The sequence below is a fragment of the Callorhinchus milii genome, unplaced genomic scaffold (genome assembly GCF_018977255.1).
Source record: "Callorhinchus milii isolate IMCB2004 unplaced genomic scaffold, IMCB_Cmil_1.0 Scaffold3, whole genome shotgun sequence".
Taxonomy (NCBI): Eukaryota; Metazoa; Chordata; class Chondrichthyes; order Chimaeriformes; family Callorhinchidae; genus Callorhinchus; species Callorhinchus milii.
Genome location: NW_024704744.1, coordinates 12,897,246 through 12,921,257, shown reverse-complemented (window position 1 = coordinate 12,921,257; position 24,012 = coordinate 12,897,246). Strand labels below are relative to the sequence as shown.

General features: G+C 39.0%; 1 protein-coding gene across 1 annotated transcript in view; it reads left to right on the top strand.

The window, feature by feature from the left end:
- Positions 1-24,012, top strand: part of LOC103185964 (myelin transcription factor 1-like protein) — a 178,796-nt gene that overhangs the window by 62,782 nt on the left and 92,002 nt on the right. The window contains exons 7-9 of the mRNA XM_042333467.1: positions 3,665-3,799; positions 10,781-10,871; positions 12,199-12,306. Of these exons, the coding sequence (XP_042189401.1) occupies positions 3,665-3,799; positions 10,781-10,871; positions 12,199-12,306 (334 nt within the window). The remainder of the gene's footprint in view (positions 1-3,664; positions 3,800-10,780; positions 10,872-12,198; positions 12,307-24,012) is intronic.

The window sequence follows — 24,012 nt, the reverse complement described above, 5'->3', positions numbered from 1 at the left end:
AGTTGCCAGATAGCAATTGAACAGTATGAGAATGACCGATAACAAAAGAAAGGAACCTTGACTGCACATTAATTATGTTAACAAGGTGAGGGAATGGAAACCATCTACCAAGCAAGGTATAAACGGACTGGGGCTAAATCAATAACTATCTCTTTTTAATTCCCATTCCACTTCATCCTTTGCAGATTCACAGTGAAGACACATGCAAAAGAGGGTGGGAAAGAAACATTTGGTTATAATAGTTACTAAACAATACAGAAATTGCTGCCAAAAAATATCACAATTTTTGTACTATCATTTTATTGTGTTAATTGTTGCATTAATATTGTTTTGTTTTGCACTTAATTTGCTATTATATATTTTTTCCCTTTGGTATTTACTTGCTCACCATTTGTTTGTTGGAAGAACATATCTGACAGAGTCACACAAGATGTCATCTATGATAAAGGATAATTTTGCCAAAATGTCATTAGGAACATGGACTTGATAGCTCCTATTATACAGATTCAACCAAAACAGCATCCCAAAGGATTGTTCATTTCTAAAATTTAAATATCTCTGTATTCTGTGTCAGCCTGGCTCAGTCCGCCTTGCCTCAGAGTCAGACATTTGTGAGCTCAACCCTCACATATGGACTTTCAGCTAAAAGTCTATGCTGACACTCTGGGGGAGCACTGTATTGTTGGAGATGCTAACACAGGATTGGCTCAGATGAAGAAGGCCCTTTGGCCCATCTGATCTCATCCTTCCAAATACCCACCTCCCATCACAGAATCAAACTGTGTCCCGGCCTCACCCCTATCCCTTCCTGGCAACCTGTTCCAGTTGTTAATTATCCTCCTTTGGTTGAGATATTAAACCAAGGCTCCATCAGTCTGGAAATGTGGACATTAAATATCCCTTGATACGATTCTGATGAACCAGCCAACAATCCTCCAGAGAAAAAATTGGTCATTCACTTTGTGGCTGTGGGGCATCGATGTGTGGAAATCATCTGTCAAGTTTGCCTACAATTGCACAGTCACTACACTTAATAGAAAGATCTGTAAAGCACTTTTAGACACTTTGATATGATCAGGTGCTATATCAAATGTTACATATTCTAATTTTGAAACTTTAAGGTAAAAAAAATGGAACTGTACAAGATGTAAATTCGCACCACTGGTATAATTAACAGGATTTGAAAAAGCAACCTTGTGATAATTGACACATGGACAAGTCCTGCTGTGCTGGCGGTAGACACTAACCCAACAACACTTTTAATTGTTGTGCCACAAGCTGGCCCACACAAGGCATTGGCTGATTAGTGGGATAAGAGCGAGATTGAAACAAAAACAGAGTAAACAGTCATTACTTTAATATTAATCCTGCAAAAGCAAATTAAATACTTAAATAAAAATAAACACGTTACTTGTGCTCACCATGTCTTTCATTTTTCCACCACTCCATTTTGCTTTCCCTTTCTGTCTATTGTTTTCATTATTTTAATTTTATTTTTATAGTGAAAAACACACCTCGCCTTTTCTGCAGTTAAAAATATAGCTTCAAAGCCCTTCCCTTGTCTTATTTTCCCCAGGTTTTTGAGCTGGCAATAATTTGCAAACTAATATCCTCTGATTATATAAAAAATGTCACTCAAGGCCAGTTTTACTACCATTGGGTAACAGAACTGCAAAAATGTATCTGGTTAGGTCAACTTTGTGGCCAGATTGATCTTTGATGTGTTTTGAACCATCAGTTAACTGATCTGTAGCACTGGCAGAAAAATCACACCCAGGCAAGATAATTCAGTCGTGGTGCAGGAAGGATTAATAGGCAATGTTGATGGACCTCATAGATTCGAAACAACATGACCAGCTCCTTCAAAACAAGACAGATGATAGTGGAAAATAAATTAAACAGATAAAATATATTCTGGCAATGAAACAAACAAGAATCAAATGTGAATTATATTGTACTTATAAATATTTATTTGCATCTAAGGGGCGAAAAAATGTGACGTGATGTGATAATTACATCAGGTGTCGCATTATCTCCCTATCATTAGATAACTGAACCATAAGCAGCTTTTTTTGACCTGTTTAGCACTTCCTTTACCATAAAAACGTAACTGACCTTTGTTATGAATAATCTGCCCGAAAAAAGTTTCAAAAAGTAACATTGTACCAACTCACAAACTTCACCATTTAAAGATATGCAACTTGTCTGTGAGTATTCTGAACCAGTAAGAGTATGTATTCTTTTTCAGTAAAACTCTTGCGGTATTATAACCTTGATCTAGCTTCATAAACCTGCTAAACTCAACCCTTTCTGTCGAAGAACATGAAGCTGCCTGGCAAAAATGTGTTGGTTGTAATGGTAGCAGTTAATGATGGTAAGGAAAAAAAATAGCCATACTCATGGAAAACAATAAACTCTCTTGGCAAAACTTAAGCAGAAGAACTTGCTCGTGAAATAAATGGGAAAACCTGCGTCAATTATTTAAAAAGAGAAAAAATTGGAAAATATGTTCAAAGGACACAACTCACTCTTGGGGCTCAGATGGTGTTCATAGACTGAGAGTGAATGGCATCTGAACCTCTTTGTTATTACATTACAGCAGACTCCTAGTTTTTCCTCTATTAATAAGAACATAAGAATTTGCTAGGCGAAAGAAGACCAAGGTCCATCCAGTTCGCCTTCCACCATCCTGGCAGTCACGAGCCATGTCCCAAACTATATGCTGTATTCTGAGATATTATTTCCTAACAGAAATCTATCTAATTTATTCTTGAATGAATCAACACTTTCTGCTTCCACCATCTCCTTAAGAAGCCTGTTCCATACGTTTACTACTTGCTCACTGAAGTAGTGTTTCCACAGATTTGTTCAGAATTTATCCCCACTTCACTCGCAGGCCGTATTACACATTTAAACCTAGTCTCAAGGGACATTGACCACTCTTACTACTTGGGAACAATGCTCATACGGTATTATTGTCTGTTTGCTGTCAGTAAACGTGTTTAAAGGTTAGCAACAGAATTAGCTCTTTTTTTCTAATGTTTATGCTGGCAACTTGCTTGCCTCCAGCTTGCATTGACGACGTGTAATACTACACATTTAATTACATGAAAATACTTTCAATACCAAGCAGTACTAGGAGGTGTTACTTTGGGTGAAACTTTCTGTGTACAGCAATACATACTATACACTCAAGTTTCATTTAATTAAAAGTCTGTTCATTCAAGCAATTTTAAGTGTAATTAGTGACACTCAGATTTGGTTCATTTTCTCATGTCATGTATTATTTTCTTCATCCAAAACAGTTCAGTCTGATTTTCTAGTCCACTGTTACAACCAAATGAGATATGACTTTAATAGGTATAGAGTCTAATATGCTACAATTTCTTAACACCATTCTTTAACAAGGGAATTGGAAATACGTCAAGCCAACGAATTCTGTTCCTCCATCATCTAATCTTGGAGTAGAGTTCCTGAGAGTCGGCGTGATAATGGCTGATGTACTTCTAGTTACCTGAAGTTCTCTCCACCTGGATTCCTTACTAGGGAATATTGGTTAAAAACTGTCACATATTAGATCCTGTTGTCTGTACTGTAGTAATATTTTGTTGTGTTAGTTTACTTAACCGTAACCTGACAAAAGAAAATTCACTGAATTTTACAGACTCGTCAAGGCCTGAAAAGAAAGAAAGCAAGTGTCCGACACCTGGGTGTGATGGAACTGGTCACGTCACTGGCCTTTATCCCCACCATCGCAGCTTGTCAGGCTGCCCACACAAAGACAGGGTTCCCCCAGAAAGTAAGTGAAACAACTGATTTACACTACCAACTTGTCGTAACTTTTGCAAGGTGCTGTTAATGGACTGTCGTTTCCTAATATTTTCTGGCTGGTTTTATTCCCACTCATCAAATCTCAATATACAAAGGGGTCTATCACACCAGTGATACTTTCCATATGTATATCTAATGGAAAAATCCTATTCTAAATATGATAAAATGTTGGCTAGTTTTTGCAAGTAGAATCTGATAGACCCCTGGACTGTGTTATACTTTACAACATAAAACACAGGCATTTTTTGAGGCCATATCTACTAATTGCCATCTCTACCTGTTCTTCGGGCGTGCAGCCTTTGGCCTAAAGTTGATTCCTCCAGTCTGTTTTCCTCCACAAGTGTCAGTGTTTGTACTTTCATTGCCTCACGTTTCATAACCTCTGCAATGGTACTTGTCAGAATGGGACTTGTGCATGTGTTGCATTTCTCATGCTGTTACCTGCTCAACTCTAGACAGTCTGAAGAGCAAAGAAAAGTAGTGAATTAAGAGTTCATCACAACACCTTTATAATCATATCAGCTATCAAGCTAACAGGAAGCTAATGAGGCAAAACATGAATTGTCTGTGCTTTTGTCCCATGTTAATCTCATATTACCACAAAATAGACAGTCAATCCACTTTACAATAATCTGTGAAGCGCTTTGAGACGTCCCAACGACGTGATAAGGCGCTATATCAAATGCAAGGATTATTATTATATTAACACAGAATCAATGTACGTTTAATATCATTTCTACAAAGAGCCACATACACTGAGGAGGATTTGCCAAGCCTGTTATAGAGGCTTGTGCCTCAACTTTTTCAGCCCTCATACAAGTTTTTAAAACTGTAAAAATGGGTTTCTGGGCTCCGTGCAGACTCAACAGCACTTGATCTTCCTTGTACCCTCCCCCACTTATTCTCCTTGCTTATTTGGCGCAACCTGATTTTTTTTTCTTTCCTGGTTTCCTTAACCTCATTAAAATGTTGTGGACTTGATGCCAAGCTCTTTCATTGTGGCAGATTGCATTCAACTGGCAAGCAACCTCCTCCCAAGTTTCCCTCCTGCTCCTTGGATCTGGTGGATTAATTCCAGTGACAACATTGTTTGCCCATCTGGCAGTGGTCTCCTACACCACAAGGTCCACCTCCTGCTCTGAGAGTCTAGAGTAACAGAATGTATCAGCACTGGTTGCCAATTTATAATCAGCTCTGCCATCAGTGATGTTGCGAGATTATTTATGGGACGTTTGTGTCTTCGTTCACCTTATTTAGGCACAGAGAACACAAACCCAGTAAAATTGTCAGTCATTTCAAAAACAAATGGGGAAGAATTGAGGGGAAGAAAAACAGAGGAAAGAGTAGAAATGAAAGGAACAAGGAGAAGTAGTAAGAGAGGTATAAAGCTAAAATCCGAATCAAGAGACAGGTTAATATAAAAATAATGAGTTGACACAGAACTGTGGTAACCGTGCAGTGTGCCACTACAGATGACTGTTAAGTGTCATGGTAATTGTCCATTTGGGTTTTTCTACCTGTTAGGTTTTCGTCTGGCTCAGTTGGCAGCACTCTCACCTCTGAATTAGAAAGTTGTGGGTTTAAGCTCCACATTGGGTCTTTGAATTTACAGTCCAGGTTGACATTGCAATAAAGTCCTGGAGGTATGCTGCATTGTCTTTTTGATGAGATATTGAAATCTGGAACTCTTTCCACTGAAAGGCTGTGGATGCTGGATCCATTCACATCTTTAAGACTGAGGTGGATAGATATTTGTGAGATCAGGGATTTAAGGGACACAGGGCAAGGACGGGTAATTGGACATGAGGTACAGATCAGTCATGATCTTACAGAATGGCGGAACAGACTTGAGGGGCTGAATGACCTACTCCTGTTTCTATGTTTCTTCCTATGTTAAAAGCGACGTCCTCCTGCCTATTTAAGTGGATATTGAAGATCTCATGGCAATACTTGAGCAGAAAAGAAACTTTATCCCAGTGTTCTGGCCATCCATACCCCATATAAAATCAATCATTCACTTTGTGGCTGTTTGTGGGACACCACTGTGCACATATTGGCTATCGCGTTTGCCTACAAAATACAGTTACTACACTTTACAGTAAATCCTGTGATTTAAAGCGCTTTGAGGTCTCATGTTGACATGAAAAGCTTAGTATCAAATGCAAGGATTATTATTCGGGCTTTGGCTGCATTAATGACATGTCTACATTCCAAAGTGCTTATCTTACAGTTATTGCTGAAAAACAGTGATGTTTTTGTTATGTCTTTGTGATAGATTGTCTATTATAACGATAGTGCAAAAGACTGCTGTTTTTCTCTGATCAGAATCATATATATCACTTCTCCCTTCTCGATAATTAACCTGAAAACCTGCTCAACAGTGCCCTGTTTTATTCCAAGGATACCTGGCTATCTTTACACTGCAAAGATATATTAGATGCGATACTTATTTTAGTGATCTTGAGGAAGCTGAATGGACTTACTAAAATTTCTGGTCCTAAGATAAGTGTTCAACCAACTGAGTTAAGCCCCAGTATTAATACACCAATGCACTAGCCATGGAATGTTGGAGCCCACTTTATACAGTGTGGAGATTCATAGTGGAAGCTAGATCTTCCTCACAGGAAGAGGCATCTTTGGGCAATTCTGGTACAAGTACAAGAGGCAGTGTTCACCTTCAGAGGGACATCAAGAGAAAGGTGGCCACCTTGTTAAGTGCATTTGGTGGCTGGTGCGAGACAGAAATAAACAATGTTACCTCTGCAAAAGTACAAAACCAAAAAGGCAACAGGGCTGAAAATAAAACCATAAGTCAATCCTTGGGTTCTGAGATGTGAATTGAACTGAGATCGAATAAATAATGTAGCAAAAGCATTACACAACCTCTTGTAATCATTTCTATTGGTAATTATTTATAGTTAAGGATTCTTGCATTGTACTTGAACATAAATAGCCCGTGGGCAATAAACCCCACTTGCATTTTAGATTCCATACAGAGATGCAAGATTTAGTAACAGTAAAACTGAGTGAATGAGTTTAAAAACAAAAAAGATATACAGTAAACCCCTGGCTTACCAGACTCTAGGTATCCGTAATTTGGACCTAGCTGAACGAGGGGCCGAAATGGAAAAAATTCTGAAAATTTCCTCATGTAGATTCCTGCTTTCCTAGAACACTACCCCACCTCACCATCCTTGCTAGCCTTCAGTAGCCAGTGATCTTGACTTTTATTGAGCTTGAATCTCGCGAACAGAAGATAATTTATTTGCTATCTTCTGCTTGCGGGATTCAACCAATTACAATACTGGTACCAGCATTTACCATCATTTTTGAGCACTGAAAAAAGCCAGCAGCGAAAAAAAAACGGTAAATGTCCCAGCTGACTCAGCATTTCACTTAATCTGGCTAGTCAGGATTCTAATATAGTTAAAATATTGATGATCAATGCACAACTACTTGCTAGACTTCCCAACTTTTCCCTCCACAGGCTGTAGACCATTCAGCACTCTGCAGCTCGTGCCCTCTCCTGCACTAGAGCATAGAATCATAGGATCATAGAATTGTACAGCACAAAAAGAGGCCATTCGGCCCATCAAGTTTGTGCCAGCTCTTTGAATAGAGCAGTCAATCCCACTCCCCAGCCTTTCCCCATAGCCCTGCAAACCCGTCCTCCTCAAATACCGTCCACCGCGTTTTTAAACATAGTTAGCGAATCGGCCTCGATCACCTTTTCAGGCAATGTATTCCAGACGAACAACTCGCTGCATGAAAATTATGATGCCTGTCACCTCCATTCTTGCCCGGCACCCCTGGCTCCCCATCCCCCAGAGGATTGAGTTCAAGATCTTCACACGTTTAAATCCCTACATGGTCTTGCCCCACCTTATCTGTGTGACCTTCTAAAACCCTACCAACCCGCCCGCTCCCTCCACTCGGCACCACCTTGCCATCAGAGGTTGAGATTTCACCCTCTCTGCGCCCACTATCTGGAACTCCATCTCGCAGTCCCTTCACCTCACTCCTTCCCACGCCTTCTTCAAGGTCCATCTCAAGACCTTCCTCTTTGACCACAAAATTGGTCATCTTCCCAACCCCATCTCCTTGGTCTCTACCCCAACCAATTTCTAAACCCCAGCTTGGGTGTAAATCCTTGACTCTCCAGCACCTTGGGACATCGTCCAAAAGATTCTATATAAAAATGCAATTTGCTGTTGATGTTATTGTTCATGGAAAGAATAAATTGCATTGTGTGGCATTTTGATATTTTCAGCCTTTGGAACTATGCTTATTCCGGAAGAGGAAAACATGCCACCAAAATCCCCTTTAAAAATCAATGACAAAAAAAATGTTTTATTTAAAATCTCTTCTCTCTAGCAAAAGATGCTGGCTTGAGCTTGGATACAGATTTATTGTCGAGAGCTTGCTTTTGGTACCTGTCCAAGTGCACATTCTTCATGTGTGAGCTTGGACAGTGAGTGTTGGCAAGCTATTCATCCGTGAGTGGCACCACAGCTGAGCCTAATCCTGTATTCAGTCAACGTCGCTGGATAGCGATTATGGGAAGGAATCCTGGCTGATTTGCCTCCCCTTTCCTAACCTTGAATCACTAAGATCAATTGCAGGAATCCCATAGCTGTCCCAGCTGACTCAGCATAGACCAGGATCAAACCTGTGACTCTCAGTTGCACATTATGTAGCGGCTTTATCAGCTGAGCCATCGAGGGAGGATCAATTTATTTTAAATTAAAAAACATGTAAGTGCTGATGGCATCATAGGGAACTTGCTTGGATGAGTTACAGAGCACTGGCAGTATGAAGGAACTTCATTAATATCACTAGATTACAGTCATTAACCCTGGGTGCTTCAGTAATCATGCCATTTTAGTTGGATGTATGCTAATGCAGCTCCCTTGCTCTATCGAGCTCCGTGGTTCCTTTGAACCAGTTTATCTCACCAGCCACTAGTGCTCGCATTTTGTTCAACCAAAAAGCATTTTTTAAATTTCAAAAGAAATGAGCATGAAAAGGATTATGTAAGTTTGTCACTTTTTTAAAACTGACTTTTAAAAGGGATTCTTACTGGTTGCAATCTAGCTCCATATTTCAATCTGTCATCAGTTTTGAAAATAAAACATTTATGAAGCATTTTTCTATCCCACAATATTCCTCACCATATACAGAACATAATGCGGCAGATAACATACAAGAAATTGTGCCCTAACACAACAACTTAAAAAATATTTTGTATGAAGTATATAGATTTTGTCATTTAAAAATTGATATAAAAAATTCTGATGATTTTTTCGGTGCAGTGAAACTGAAATAAATCTCTACCCACCTGATTGATCCAAAAATTCAGTTAATTTTTGTGCCGTGCACAGCGCTCAGTTAATTGGAGAGTATCATTTAGGTTTTTAATTGCTGATCAACTTTGATTTCTGTTCAGTTAGTGCTCATTCGATTCCAACAATTTTATCTCTGAGATTTCCATGTGTAGGTGGGATGCATGGAATTCTCAGCTTGGTTTGGATACTCTTAAGCACAGTGATGGGTTTCCGCATGTGTCAGACACCCGGCTGACCCCCAAAAAATATCATATTTAGAGATATACTTTGTTTTGAACGCTATCATAATAAATGAAAGGTATTCCTGTTAAACTTTATTCTCGGACTGGAGACTCAAAGTGACCTGCCAGATCCTATAAATTAAATTGACTATTGACCAAATAAAGCCAAACAGCCAAATAAGCACCTTGCTGATTTTACGTGATATAGTGTGGCAGAGACCGTTGTTTTCACACTAATCCTGCAGCCTAGTTAGATTAAAACCCACTGATTGCAAGACACCAAAATGTTTGAAGGAGTATCCTCACTTTGAAGACCATTTCAAATAAATCTTGCATGTTATGTTGCACTTCAGTCCTCAACACTATATAAAAAATATGTGCTCCTCCTGGGTTTATTCAATTGTAATCCCTGTTGTCAAGATAGTTCGATTTTTTTTGAAAAATGTATTTGCCTTCCTGATTCAAATAATGTACTGTGAGCAAATACGCTTTCACCTCCTTCAATGGAAGTTTCCAATGCCTATTCTGTCTATCATTGAAACATAACATATGCAGGGCCTGTCTGAGCCTTCTTGAACCCAGAAGGTCATCTCCTTGTGGGAAGTGGGAAGGAAACAAGCCAGAAGCATCATAATACCTGGAAATAATTCTTCAGGTTTAACTGGTCAATTTTCAATCCTAGTAGTCCAGTGGATATCTTCCACTTGGACATTGAGGTCATTTCTGAAACAATATGCTTCAAACTAGGATATAGACTGACTCATTATCAACTGACAGTGAGCAGATATCTAATAAGGTTACTTCTGATGTGGGTAATCCAACTCCTTTGACATTGAAGACGACCAATGTGTTGGTACTGATTAAGTTTGTCAATGGTTATAAAACCAAGTCTAGAGAAGGTTGATACTTATAACATACAATAAGTTTCAGGTTGAAATTTGCATTGTTGATGTATAAACACCGCAAGTGTAAAATAGCTCTGCTCCTTATGATCCCTTGAAAGCTCTCAAGCAGCCAATTGGAAAGCCCAATAATTTTCATGGAACATTTTTTTTTAAAAGGTATTGCATGTTTTCTAATATAGTTATATTGCAATCCTAATATAGTTGCATTGCAAAATTAACACAATACATTTTACTTAAATTATTAAGGATAATAAATTCCAAGCATGAATGATAATAACCTTCTGACTTCATTACTATTTCAGGCTGATGTTATTCAATGGTAAATAAAGTATTTCTTGCAAAACTACAAAATGGGCGGCACCTAATTTAGAACAAATGTAATACAATTACTACATCTCTTACTGAACTCATTCCTTTCCTTACCTGTTTTACCTGTGGTCATTCTTTACTAATAGCTTCCACTCTTTTTTCTGTCAAGTTCTTGCCATGCATGAAAATGTGCTTAAGTGTCCTACACCAGGCTGCACTGGGAGAGGCCATGTAAATAGCAACAGGAATTCTCACAGAAGGTAAGCAAGGATTTACTCTACTATAGTAAGGACATAAAAGTAGAAAGGCTACATTCATGGTTTGAAAGACTAGCGATATGCCATTCATGGCTCAATCAACAATAACACAAATAACAAAGGCACTTTACTGAAGTCAGTTTGCTTATAGTTGTAAAGGTGATAAGACAAGTGAGGGAATTTCAGTTGAGTATTCTGTCAATTGAAGTATATATTATTCTGGATTCAACTCCCAAACATCCAACTCCTCTTCCTTCTCCCCTCCTTTGCAATCAATATTTAATCCAGTAGCCTCAGTGCTCAGAGACACATGGCTGACAGTGTGGTGAATAGATGTAATGATCCTGGTGCAGAGCTTATGTGCATGAGAGGGAAGGGAAACAGAGAGAATGGGAGTTGTCCTAAATTCCAGGATGATGTACAATCTTTAAAGAAAACACGCAAACATTTCCTGTTGTAAGAAAAGCAGGAACTCAGCCGGTTAAGCAGAATCGGATGAATAAAAATCTAAAGATTGGGGTGTGACCTTTCACCAACAATTTTTCTTTTGATCTCAACATATCTGCTGTTTTGTGCTACAAACTCTACCAAAGTGCTTTAGTACTGTCCTAAAATACAAAGTGGAAAATGTTCCAATTCCCATTTATCTCTGTCTTCATCTTAATCCTGCTTTAAAGAGTATCAGTTTTCTTGCAAAGATTCTCTGTATAGAAAATTTCTGTTCATCCCATGCTTTAGTTTGCGCATTATAGTAAAAATTCCTCTGCTTGCACTGTAAAACAACTCTTATCTTCTTGGATCTTACTGCTCTCCTTTTCTTTTTCTCCTCACGTTTTTTCCTGTTGATCGGTTCCCAGAGGTTGCCTGAGACTTTTCATGAACCTTTATTTTGCAATTTCTCGATGTTGAATAAAATAGTAACATTTAAAGCAATGCTATTTAGGCTGTTTCGTCACAGAAATTTAAGGGTCAGGATTTTTACCAAAACTCTGTAAAGTACATAAGGAAACTATATTGCAAATTATCTTTAAAGAAAAATCTGTTAATCCTCTCCTCCCTCCAATTGAACAAAGTTTTTCGATAAAAGTAATAAAAATCAGGCACAAAAGTAAATGTGTAAATGAGTGCATTGATTTTATTTGTGTGGACCAAAGGCTTATTGTTATTTTGCCCACAAAACAACATAGTGTCAGTGCTTTACGTGCTTCTTTCCTGATGTTTGTTACAGCTTAAGAGCAATGAGCCGTGTGCCTCTGATTCCATATTGCTTGGTCTCGTGGTACCATTCTGACTGCTGCATGAGTATTTAATTGCTTATCTGTTCCTGCAGTCTCTCTGGATGTCCCATCGCTGCCGCAGAGAAGCTGGCTAAGGCTCAAGAAAAGCATCACAGCAATGAAGCAGCAAAATCCAACCAGGGGTCAGACCGTGTATTAAGGTAAGGGGAAAATCTGCGCGATATATTTACTGCAGTGCCTAAATACACTAGATTTTTATATTTAGTCCAGCAAAGTTGAACAGTGATTTGAAGTAAGACGGTTATGTTAATTTGCTCTATCCTCAGGATGTTTCCAACGTTTCTCGTAAGTCACATTGACATTCAACTGCATCAGTTTCAGTGAATATTTAACTCACTCACACCCACAAAATATACAGTCAATTTACTTTACAATATATATTGTGAAGCGTTACATCAAATGCAAAGTATTGTTATTATATTCACCATTCTCTGTGTAAAATAATTCAATTCTGAACTGCCTCAATTCTTTCCAGCTTGAGCTCATGTCCCCTAGTTCTAGATTTGTTGGCCATATCAAATATATTTTAAGGGCTTAGTCTATCAGCATCTTAATTCCTTCAGTAAGATCTCTCCTGAGCCTGTCTCATCTTTAGTTAAGCATCAAGTTGCCTTTCACTTCATCTCCTTCAATGATTAGATATTCTTACTGTAATATGGCAAACAGAATTGTACAATACCCTCTATGTTGAAGTCAGACCAGTTAACAAGTTCTGTATAAACTTCCTGAGATTATACATTATCTCTTTAGATGTAAACCCCAAGATCCTGTTTGCTTTTTTTGTTGCTGCTGTACCGCTGCACTGATGGTTCAAGTCATCTATCCATTAGTAATAATAATAATAATAATAATAATCCTTGCATTTGATATAGCGCTTTTCACGTCGGGAGGATGTCCCAAAGCGCTTCACAGAACACACTGTAAAGTGAATTGACTGTACATTTGTGGGCGAACGCGGCAGCTAATTGCACACAGCAATGTCCCACAAACAGTCATATGGATTGAAAATGACCAATTTATTATTGTTTTGTTTTGGAGGGATTATTGTTAGGCGTGTGGAGTAAGGAAACTTGCCCAAGGTTTCGTCCTGCCTGGAATTGAACTCAGGTCTCTCACTTGCAAAGCGAGTGCTCTAACCACTGAGCCACAGGACTGCCAAATCTCTCTTATATCTCATATCCTGTGGAATAATGCTATCCAGCTTATATTCATAGAATCTTACAGCTCAGAAGGAGGCCATTCGGCCCATTGTGTCTGTGCCAAAGCTATCAACTTATCCCAATCTCCTGCTTTCATCCCATAGCCCTGCAAATTTTTAATTAATAATCCAATTCCCAATATTCTCACTGTTTATTCTTTTCCCGTCTCATTTATCTACAAATAGCCTACAAATACACAGTCACTCACTTCACAGTAAAATCCTGTGAAGCTCTTTATGACATCTGGACGATGTGATAAGGTGCTTTATCAAATACAAGGATTATTATTATTATTATTACTTACATTCAATTGCATTCATCACTTAACAGCCCAACACTCTTATTTACCCAGATTTGTGTTTGTTCAGTCTGTTCCCTGTTAAGTACAGTTCCACCAATGACCTCTCAGTCTTGGTTTTAGATGGTGCAAAATTGTTGAAAATTCTTAAATTCAGACTTAATTTACAAAAGTTTTCCACAGTTGTTAAAGGATTCTGTTCAATATTACCTTGTTAGACAAAATGGTCTTATAGGCTAATACAGTGCAGAATTTTACACACCTGGTGCCCTGACCTTCCATATCTTTAACATGTCAGCCTGGCGCAGACGTAGCACTCTCGCCTCTGAGTCAGAAGGTTGTAAATTTAAGCCCTGTGTCGGGACTTGAAATCACAAAGCCTAAGCTGACACTCCAATGCAGTGCTGGGGATGTGTTGATTGTCAGAGGTGCTGTATTTCGGATGAGACATTAAACTGAGGTCCCACCTGCTGTTCAGGTGGATATTATAGATCCGATGGCGCTATTCGAAAAGGGAAGAGAGTTTTTCCTGGTGTCCTGGCCAACAACTCCCCCCAAAATAATTAGTCATTCACTTCACGACTGTGTTTGGGACATTGCTGTATGCAACTGGCTGCCATGTTTCACCCACAAAATACACAGTCACTACACTTCACAGTATATTCTGGAAAGCACTTTGAGACGTCTCAATGACATGATATATCAAACCCAAGGATTATTCTATTATTATTATGTCAGTCACCTATTTTGTCCAAAATATGTATCATTTTAAGAATGTCTTTCTCATGTCCTGGAAATTCCACTTTTACCGTGGGAAGGCAATTTTCCTCCATGAACACAGATACAAAGAATTCACTTCAATCATATCTGGAATCTGATATTAGCCATGTAACAACACCTTTGGAGAACCATTGGGGTCCCCATGTTTCCTTAATATCTGTTTACCATAGATATTTTATAAAAGCCTTCTATATTCCCTGCTCTTCCCTTCTCGTATTCCCTTAATCTTAATCTATCTCTTGCCCCCATTTACTTTACGCTTATAATCCTCTTTGTTTTCTGTTCTAGATTTGAGGTTATATATATATATATACATATACATACATATACTGTATATTATTTTACTTTACCCCTCCATTACCTCCCTTCTTGTCTACACTGGTTTATTCTTTTCTGTTCTATGCTTCTCCCGTAGCTGTATCTAATTATTTGTATTTTCAGTAATGTATCTTTTAAGAGTCCAGCTTTGTCAGAGTGAAGTCCTGGAAAAAAATAAAATATTTTGTGATGTTAAGGTCAACCTCTGTCCTTCTTGTGGTTGTGGAGAATTTAATGCAAATCATCCAGGTTCTGACTGGGCTTTGCACAATTAACATTGGGGGAAAATACTGAAGATTTGGAGCAAATGGATAATTCCATCGAGCTGCCTCTAGCTCCCTAATTTATCTTAATCTGATGATAACCAGCATTGCCGTCAACCGCAAAATAATCATCTTGCAGTTGCTATTATTACTAACTTAAATACAATAGAAATAAAGAACTTGCATGTTTATAATGCCCTATCAGGTCGAAATGCTCAAAGAGCTTTATAGTACTTACGGTTTAGTGTAGTGACTATTTTCTAAAGGCAAAAATGAGATCCCCTAAGATCCCCATTGAGTTTTAGCAAAAGGACGAAATCAGGGGCAGAAATTATTTCTGACTGGGGGTTGGGTCAGCGATTTAACTCTGATTCACCAAATAATTGTCTAGAAATTAAGATTGAAGGATAAAATTAAAAGTTAATAAACACTTTCAAAATGCACGCTAACTAAAAGCAAAGAGGTCGGCATTTTGATCACCTTTTCTATCCTTGTGATTAAATATCATTTCACGCACCAAATATTATTCCCTCAATATGAATATGAGCAATGGTTGCTTGTTATGTTTATTATGTGAAGCATAAAATCAAGAAAAATACAATTGTCGTAGCCTGCTTCGTGTTCCCACCACCGGAGGCTGAGATTTCAGCCATTCTGCTGCTCCTCACTGGAACTGAATCCCTCTGCCTCATCGCCCCCTCCTCCCACCCCCCACCAATCTTTAAAACTCGGATTAAGAACTGTCATTTTGCCCACATTTTCAGTCAGCTTTCCTTCCCCGTCCACCCCTTTGAGCTCTTCTGTTGGGCAAGGTTTCCTGCTGCTTGTCAATCTGGGACCATCCTAACTGTTAGGGCTGGTAGGGTTAACAGGAGCTGCATGAGAGGATTCCCTGCCCACAATGACTGGTCTGCCCTTCCAAGTCCTGCCAATGTGCAAGCTGTGGCCTTGAGCTCTTTTCCCCTTCTCCCTGGAATCCTAGTCATCTGTGTGAAGTGCTTTGAGATGTCCTCTCAACATGAAAGGTGGTGCATATGTATAAGCTATGCGTAAGCTCAATGGGCCAAATAGTCTCTATTTCTGCTCTGTAATTTCTATGCTTCTATGATACGTGCAAAGTTAACTAGTGACTATTGTTGCAAAACGTGACTTCTGATTATAAGATTACTATGCTGTGTGCACCACGGTTATATAATGGTTTCTATCCCTGCTGGTTGCTAAAAATAGCAATCTTGTCACTACGTTTTTATAATAGGAATTCCTATTATCACGACTCAGTAGCAAAAAGATTGCTATTCTTAGTGATCAGTGTAAAATAACCACCAATGTCTTCAACATTGAAAGCTTGAGCAAGAAGCCACAACACATACAGGGAGTATTAGAGAGAGAGATTAAGTGTTGTGCGACTTGGAACTTCCCCAGGCACAGTGTGATGCATCAGGTCCAGATACTGTTATTGCTACTCAGACCTTGCCAAGCAACACGGAGGTAGCTTATTGGAAAATGGTTGCTAGGCACGTCTCTGGCATTCCCCACTCACTGAAATAAACGCGCACAATCCCAAGCCTCACACGTGGAAGGTAATGTAGGGATTCCTCTGGGTATGACCAGGCCTAATGTATTTTGTGTCTAAATCTGCTGTGTGCTTTGCTGTACTATTTTGCAGGGCTGGTTATTCCATTCATTGAACTGCAAAAAAACCCCACACAGCACAGTGCATTAGAGAGTAATTCCAAATGAACAGGATCCCTCTTGTGAGGTTTAAGAGACAGGTTTTAAAAACTATTCGTATTAAATCTATGCAAGATTCATTTCTATTCATGGACATCTTAAAAGGAAGATATTTGAAATGGATGAATCCAGGATTATTGTAATCCACAAATACAGTAGCCATGTGTGTAGACCATGCAACACTTCAGAATGACTTTTATACATGAATTTTTACAGGCAGTGTTTTGGGGGATCCGATTCTAAGCTCACATATACAGCCAGAATAGGAAATTAACAAGAGACATGGTTTGAATGGGAAAGAAAATCTGCAAGACACTGGAGATTAGTTACATGCTCATGTTTACTGTTTATGGGACACTGCTGTGCGCTGCCGCATTTCGCCTACAAAATATACAGTCAATTCATTTTACAGTATATTCTGTGAAGCATTTTGAGACAACGTGATAAGGAACTATATCAATTATATCAACTATATCAACGATTTATTATTATTAGAACATCTGGAACAATAGATACAAAACACTCTCAAAAATAAAACATTTTTTATTAACATTTCATTCTCTCCCAGGTGTTCAGAATTTACCGCGACAGAGGTGCAAACTGCTACATCTTAAGATGGTCTATGTGTAGTGTCATTTTACTACCTTAAGGTGGCAGTTGCATTTGGCTTTGAATCTGTCTGTTTCCCTTTTAACCTTTTAAAATGTTATTTTGTTAAAATTAGGCTCTCACTAGCTCAATGGGTAAATGCAATATGTGGGGTGATACTTAGTATTCAGATAGCACATGCATTTGAATTCTGGTGTGCTGAGCTGGAGGTGATCTATTGCTACCCTTCATTCTTCCGACTCTGAACTACTGCTTATTTCTCCTTCCCTCTTTATCATCGGTGGCTGAGCCTTTAGAAAATATACCCTGCTGTCTGGACTGTTCTCCTCAAATCTCTATGACTCGTACCTTCTCTTTCTGTCTTTAAAAAAAATCTCTTTGATTGTCCCTTGATCGGTGACCTCAAGATCCCCCTCTTTTCCTCTCTGCTTGATAATCTTCATTGTCTTTGTGAAGCGCATTGTGACATTCATGCTATGTGAAATACGCTTAAGTTGTTGTTAGTGTTTCTACCTTAACTCTGTTCTTCTACCTCAGACCTCGTTGACTGATTTACGATCCTCTTTGGTTGATATGACAGAAGCTCCCTGAAAAAATATTCACTCTAAAGTTCTCAAAATCCAAATGGTTTCCGTTTAAGTTTTATAATATTTTTATCTGAGTAATCAACAACAGCAAAAAAAAATTACATTTGTACAGCGTCTTTCATGTTGGGAGAACGTCCCAAGGTGCTGAACATTCATTGTTTTGGACCCGAGCTGGGGGTTGGGATCGGGTGGGTGGAGGACAGGGGGGTAGGAAGGAGACTGAAGGCACGGTCGAAGAGGAGAGTCTTGAGATGGGTCTTGAAGGAGGCAAGGGAGGAAGTGATGCAGAAGAACTGCAGGATGGAGTTCCAGAGGGTGGGGGCAGAGGGGGCGAAGACCCGCCCGTCAATGGTGGGGTGGGCGAGGTGGGGGACATGCAAGGCGGGGGACGTGAAGCAGGCTGGAGCCCGCTGAGCGTAGTGAGTGGGTAGGTTGGTAGGGGGTTAGGAGGTTGCAGAGGAAGGCGAGAGCAAGGCCTTGGAGGGCTTTGAACGTGAGGACCAGGATCATGAACTGTATCCTCTGTATCAAAATTATTTGTGTTCACATTTTCTCCACTGTCTGGAGAGGATTTTAATACAGTGTTCAGTCATCACAAAAGTTACATGGGAAGCCTATCAACTGAAGTCTTTACATAATGCTGCTGATAACATTTTAGCTAAAAGGCCAGGCAAGGACATGAAGAAAAGTCCTCCCAGCATTCTGGAGCCAGAATAAACAGGATTAGTGTGAGTCTAATATATTATTAATAACCTCTGCCAACTGTTCAATGTAACATACTGAGCTTCCACTATAAAAATGTAGCCTCAGTATTTGCCCTGGATTGGAGGAATTGAGAGTGAAAGGTTTTTTTTGGTTCTACACAAAACTGGCTACAGATTTGATCATAATTGTAGTTATAATCCTTCACAGTTCACTGGATTTGGGAATTACATCAGATGATAGGAAGGTAGTGATTGTCAGGCCATTATTCGAGCAGCGAGGAAGGGACAAACCAAGAAACTTTAAGCCTGTCAGTTTAACACCAGTTGTGGGCAAATTACTGGACTCCATCATCGGGGACAAGGTAACTGAGCATCTGGATAAACATGTTCAAATCTGAGAGAAAACAGCGTAATTTCCTGAACGGTAGGATCGTGTCTTACCAACCTAATGGAATACTTTGACAGAATTACTGAGTTGATAGATAAAGGAAGATTGATATATATCATTTATATGGATTTTCAGAAGGCATTTGATAAAGTGGCACATAAGAGATTACAAACCAAAATGAAAGCATGTGGAATTGAGGGTGATAGTGTGATATGGACAGGAAATTAGTTGTGAGACAGCAAGCAGGGTTGGGATAAAAGGGACATTCTTTGATCGGCAGGCAGTGACGAGTGGTGTTCCCCAGGGATCAGTGCCAGGGCCCCAGCTTTTCACCCAATGTATAAATGATGAGGGTATAGGAATATATGTGGATATTCTAAGTGTGTTGCGTTAACTGGGAGATATCGTAATTTGTGAAAAGGGACAACAGAAAATTGCAAGAGGATATAGAAAGATTAAACGAATGGGTGGAACGAGGCAGATTACATTTTAACACAATAAAATATTTGATGAATATTGAATGGGAACATGTTCTAAATGGGGAAAAAATGAGGAGAGCAGATTAGGACAGGAATTTCGGGATCCAAGCCCATAAATAATTAAAATCTCAGACCGAGGGTCCTGTTCCCTTTCCCTGTTATTCTTTGTAGTAGTTATTGGAAAAAATATATGGATGTAACCCAATGCTATGAGTATGGTGGCTAGTGAAACAGAGTGCCATTTTTTGCTCCATGCAAAAAAAAGTATGTAGTTAATACATCATTTGATCATTCAAGTATATGGAAGTTTTTTTGGCTGCAGTAAGAGTAAGTGAGTTGAAGTCTATGTCTGTGATATTTGCTTTGGGTTATTCTCTTCAAGTCACATGATCATGATTTACTTGTTAAATCTGCTGGAAACTCCATTAGATTGATTGATAGGGAGGGGGCAATTATTCAGGAGAGCCACAGTCTTATTTCTAAATAAGCGACACTCAAAAAGTTAGTGATGTGACTCTCTAGATGTAGCAAATGTAGTATGGATTGGGAAACTAAATTTGTATTCCTCAGAACAGAAAAAAAGGTTACTAAAAATAATAATAATAAAAATGGCAGGGATGTAAAATAACAAATTGAAACCATCAATATTTGGGCAAATGGTTATGGGTGCCTACGCCAGCTTTAAAGTCGTCATAACAAAAATATTTGTGTTTGGTATAGCGCCTTATTACATCAAAACTTGTCAAAGCTTTTCACATAATTGACCACTTTCAGTGTACCACCGAAGAATGTTTTAAGGAACTATTTCAGAGCATGGCCATTATTTGTTATCACCCACCGCTTTTATGTTGCAGTAACTGCAAATTGAGAAAGCTTTCTCGAGAGCTATCACTGCAGCAGCAAGGGTCCAACCTGGAATATTTCCAAACTGTGCTTTGCAACTGCAATTCATACCGTCTCTGACATGGTAAATAGAAGTGAAAATAATACTGAGATTTGGAGTGAGTAGCACAATATAAACAGTGTCACTGAAATTGCCTGTTATGTACCTCAGTATTTTAAAAAAAAGTGTACCTTAAAAAAGGTTGAGCACTGGAAGTCTCCTCAAAGCACTTTCATCCTGGAATGATGCTTGTCTCTCTTCTCTGAACACTTTCTAATGCACCAATGGCATTCAAGTGTACAGCTGCAATGTATTCCAAGTGTAACCTCATCAGTGATCTCTACCAGGTTAGAATAACGTTGTACTTGGAACATACTGAAAAAGGTAGCAAGCCATTGACTCACACCATTAAAAAGGATGATCAAATTAATCTATGTAATTAAGAAACTAGATGAAACTGAGGAAAGTAATGCTTAGCTCACAGCTTTTTATGAATTGCTTTATAATTCACAATAAGACTTGCCTGAAGGTACGTTAAAGATTGCTTTCTTAATGATTTAAACCTCCTCGAGCTCTAGAAGAAAATTTAAATGATTGATAAACCTAATGAAATTAATGATCTTTTGGGCTATTTGATTATTTTCTTCCTTTGAGGCCCAGCTCCTTATAGCTTTATAAAATAATTCTCCTTGTTTTTTCTCGGATGTGTGTCCGAGCTGTGGGCAGGAGGACGATAGCAATGCCTTCACACATTTCGTGCTGAGTTCTGCTGCTCAACAGGAAGCTCGCAGGGAGTTCCTGGGAACTGCGATCCTGCTAATGAGGGCTCAAACCTGTACTTCTTGGATGTCAAATGGCCATAATGTGTGGGGGTGGGGGAGTGGTTAGCAGGATCTCCTTGCATCTGAACTGACTCCAAGGTGACAAGCTTGGCAACGGAATATCAGAATTGAGTCAACTCTCTGTGGCGTTGCAGATCGTCCTGTAACGGAGCCAGAAAACTCGTCAAGGCTCTGTTGATGATAAGGCAGCCAACCAGGCTTGTCACCAGCAATTGTAAAATCAGACAGGTCACTTGGGGGCAAGTATTCTTCTCACTCAGATCTTTTTAACTGCAAAACAATGGGTAGGGTGGTCCAAGCTGGACAAGCAGCAGGAAGCTTGCCAGAAGTGCTTTCCATGATAGCCAAGAGTTTTAGCTCATCAAACTTCCAGCAGTAACCCAGCTCTGGGGTCCCAAGCTTTGGTTCTTGCCAATCTCCATCTATTACTTTCTGTAATTAGGAATGCAAAATGTGTACCTCCAGGGAGACGGTGCACATTCCATTCCAGACCCAGAAACGTCCATGTATAGGTGAAACCCTGAAACTAGTTTGGAGATAGCAATGAGTTTCTGTATGTGTCACACACCTTGCTGACCAAAAATAAAAAAAACTAAATCATTTCCTACCTCCTTTTTTGCCCTTGGCTCTAACCCCTCTCCCAAAATAGCAACTCATATTGGAGTACACATCACATCCTGTGGTATCACATAAATATATAATTTCAGTTTCATATGCAATGTACAAGTTCTTTGTTACATTGCCCAAGTGACTATTCTTCATATATGATGCTTGTCAGGGAGATAGTGGACCATGGGATCAAGACAGCCAACCATGTCCTGAAACTACATCTTTACATGTGAACATCCAACAACAACAACAACAAAATTACATTTATATAGCGCCTTTCCCATCGGAGGTGAAGTGAAGTGATCCAGTGAAGAATGATCAGGAACATGAACTCTGGCCAATCTTCTGAGCCTGAGGATCCTGGGCAATTGGGATAATATACTACTACCCTGATAACTCTGCACAAATACTGAACCCAAGATCTCTCTGACTGGGTGCATTTATGTGAAGTTCTCTTCACATGATACTACGCTCCAAAACTCTTGAACACTCTTCTTCGATACCTCTGCCTTGCCCCTTCCTTACCCATCTTCAGATAGTGCCTGAAGACCTTCCTATTAAATTGTATCTACAGTCATCCCCCTTCCCCCCGGCTTGGCATTGTGGTCGGTCACTGCCAAACTCTTTGGGACACTAGCCTGCATGAGGATAGCTGTATAAATGCAAGTTGTTGTTGCTAATATTTTTATCCATTCAGCATCAGATGACTGAATTGATTGTTCGCCTTAAAGTAAAATGATTCTTTTTATCAATACCTTTGATGAGACAACAGTGAAACTACTACAGTAGTTGGAAAAGTGATGCTGAAGTAGAGAGAACAACTTGGTCTATTGTTATTGGCACCCAATCTTCTGAAAGACACTGTGAATTGTCTCCCCTTGTTTGTATTTGCCACTCCCTGGAGCCTGAATTTGAGGGATGAATTCCCACAAATTTTTCCCTTGCTGACCTTGGCACAATGTAGCAATTATGTTCAAGGGTATCGCTGTTTTCAAAAATTGCCAAATATCAGCATTGAGTGCAGCAGAAGTGGATCCCTACTGTTTCTCTTGGTGTCCTGGTGAGAAATAAAATTGGACATTCACTTCATGGCTGTTTATGGGACATTGCTGTGTTCAAATTGGCTGTCATGCTAGCCTAGAAAAATACAGAGTCATTATACTTACATTACACTGTAAATCCTTTGGAGCGATTGAGACGTCCTCCTGACATGAAAGGTGCTATATCAAAGGCAAAGTTTGTTTTGTTTTAAAAAAATCAAATCGGTTTACTCTACTGTTAAACTCAAATTTGCTCAAATTTAACATATTTCAGCAAAACAAAAGCGAGAAAATCAAAGATTGTACTGACATTCGTGAAACAGAGTGGCGACAGGCATCTAAAGGAAGTTGAGTTGGGATAGAATGAGATTTATAAGTGAGAAATATGAAATCAGTGATGTCTCATAATGTTTGCTTGTTTCTAAGAATTAAATTGTATAAAACACCACGAATTTCACACAGTTCAATATCTTTCACTGGCGCATGCAGACATCTGTTACAAAAACAATTCCTTTCTAAGACAGATTTGCAAAACTCATTTCATACGTGGCATTTCAAAACTTGTTTCTTGTGATAAGGAATACTTTATGAAACACCACTTATTTTATTTTCTGTTAATATTTTGTTTGTTAAATGGTAATATGGGCATGAGAGCTATGTTGAGTATCTTTGACCTTTTGCTTGTAAAAATTAATTTTGCCATGAATGTAGAATGCAGACAGATAATGTTTGAAAAGGCATATTCCAGATTCATATCAAATAACATTAGGTGTCAGGATAATTTAAACATAATTTAGATGTCAGCATGACTCAGGTGAGTTCAAGCTCCACATTGGGACTTTAAACTCACAGTCTAAATTGACACTTCAGTACATTGCCGGGGTGCAATGGATTTTTTGGAAGTGTTTTTCTCTGGTTGAGATGTTGAATTGCAGTCCTGTCAGCCTGATGAATGTTAAAGATCCCATGGCGCTAATTGAAAAGACAAGGGAGTTTTTTCTGGGTATCCTGGCCCCCAAATAAAATTGTGCATTCACTTCATGGCTGTTCACGGGACTTTGTTATGTGGAAATGGGCTGCTGCATTTGCCTACAAAAAATACAGTCACTATGCTTT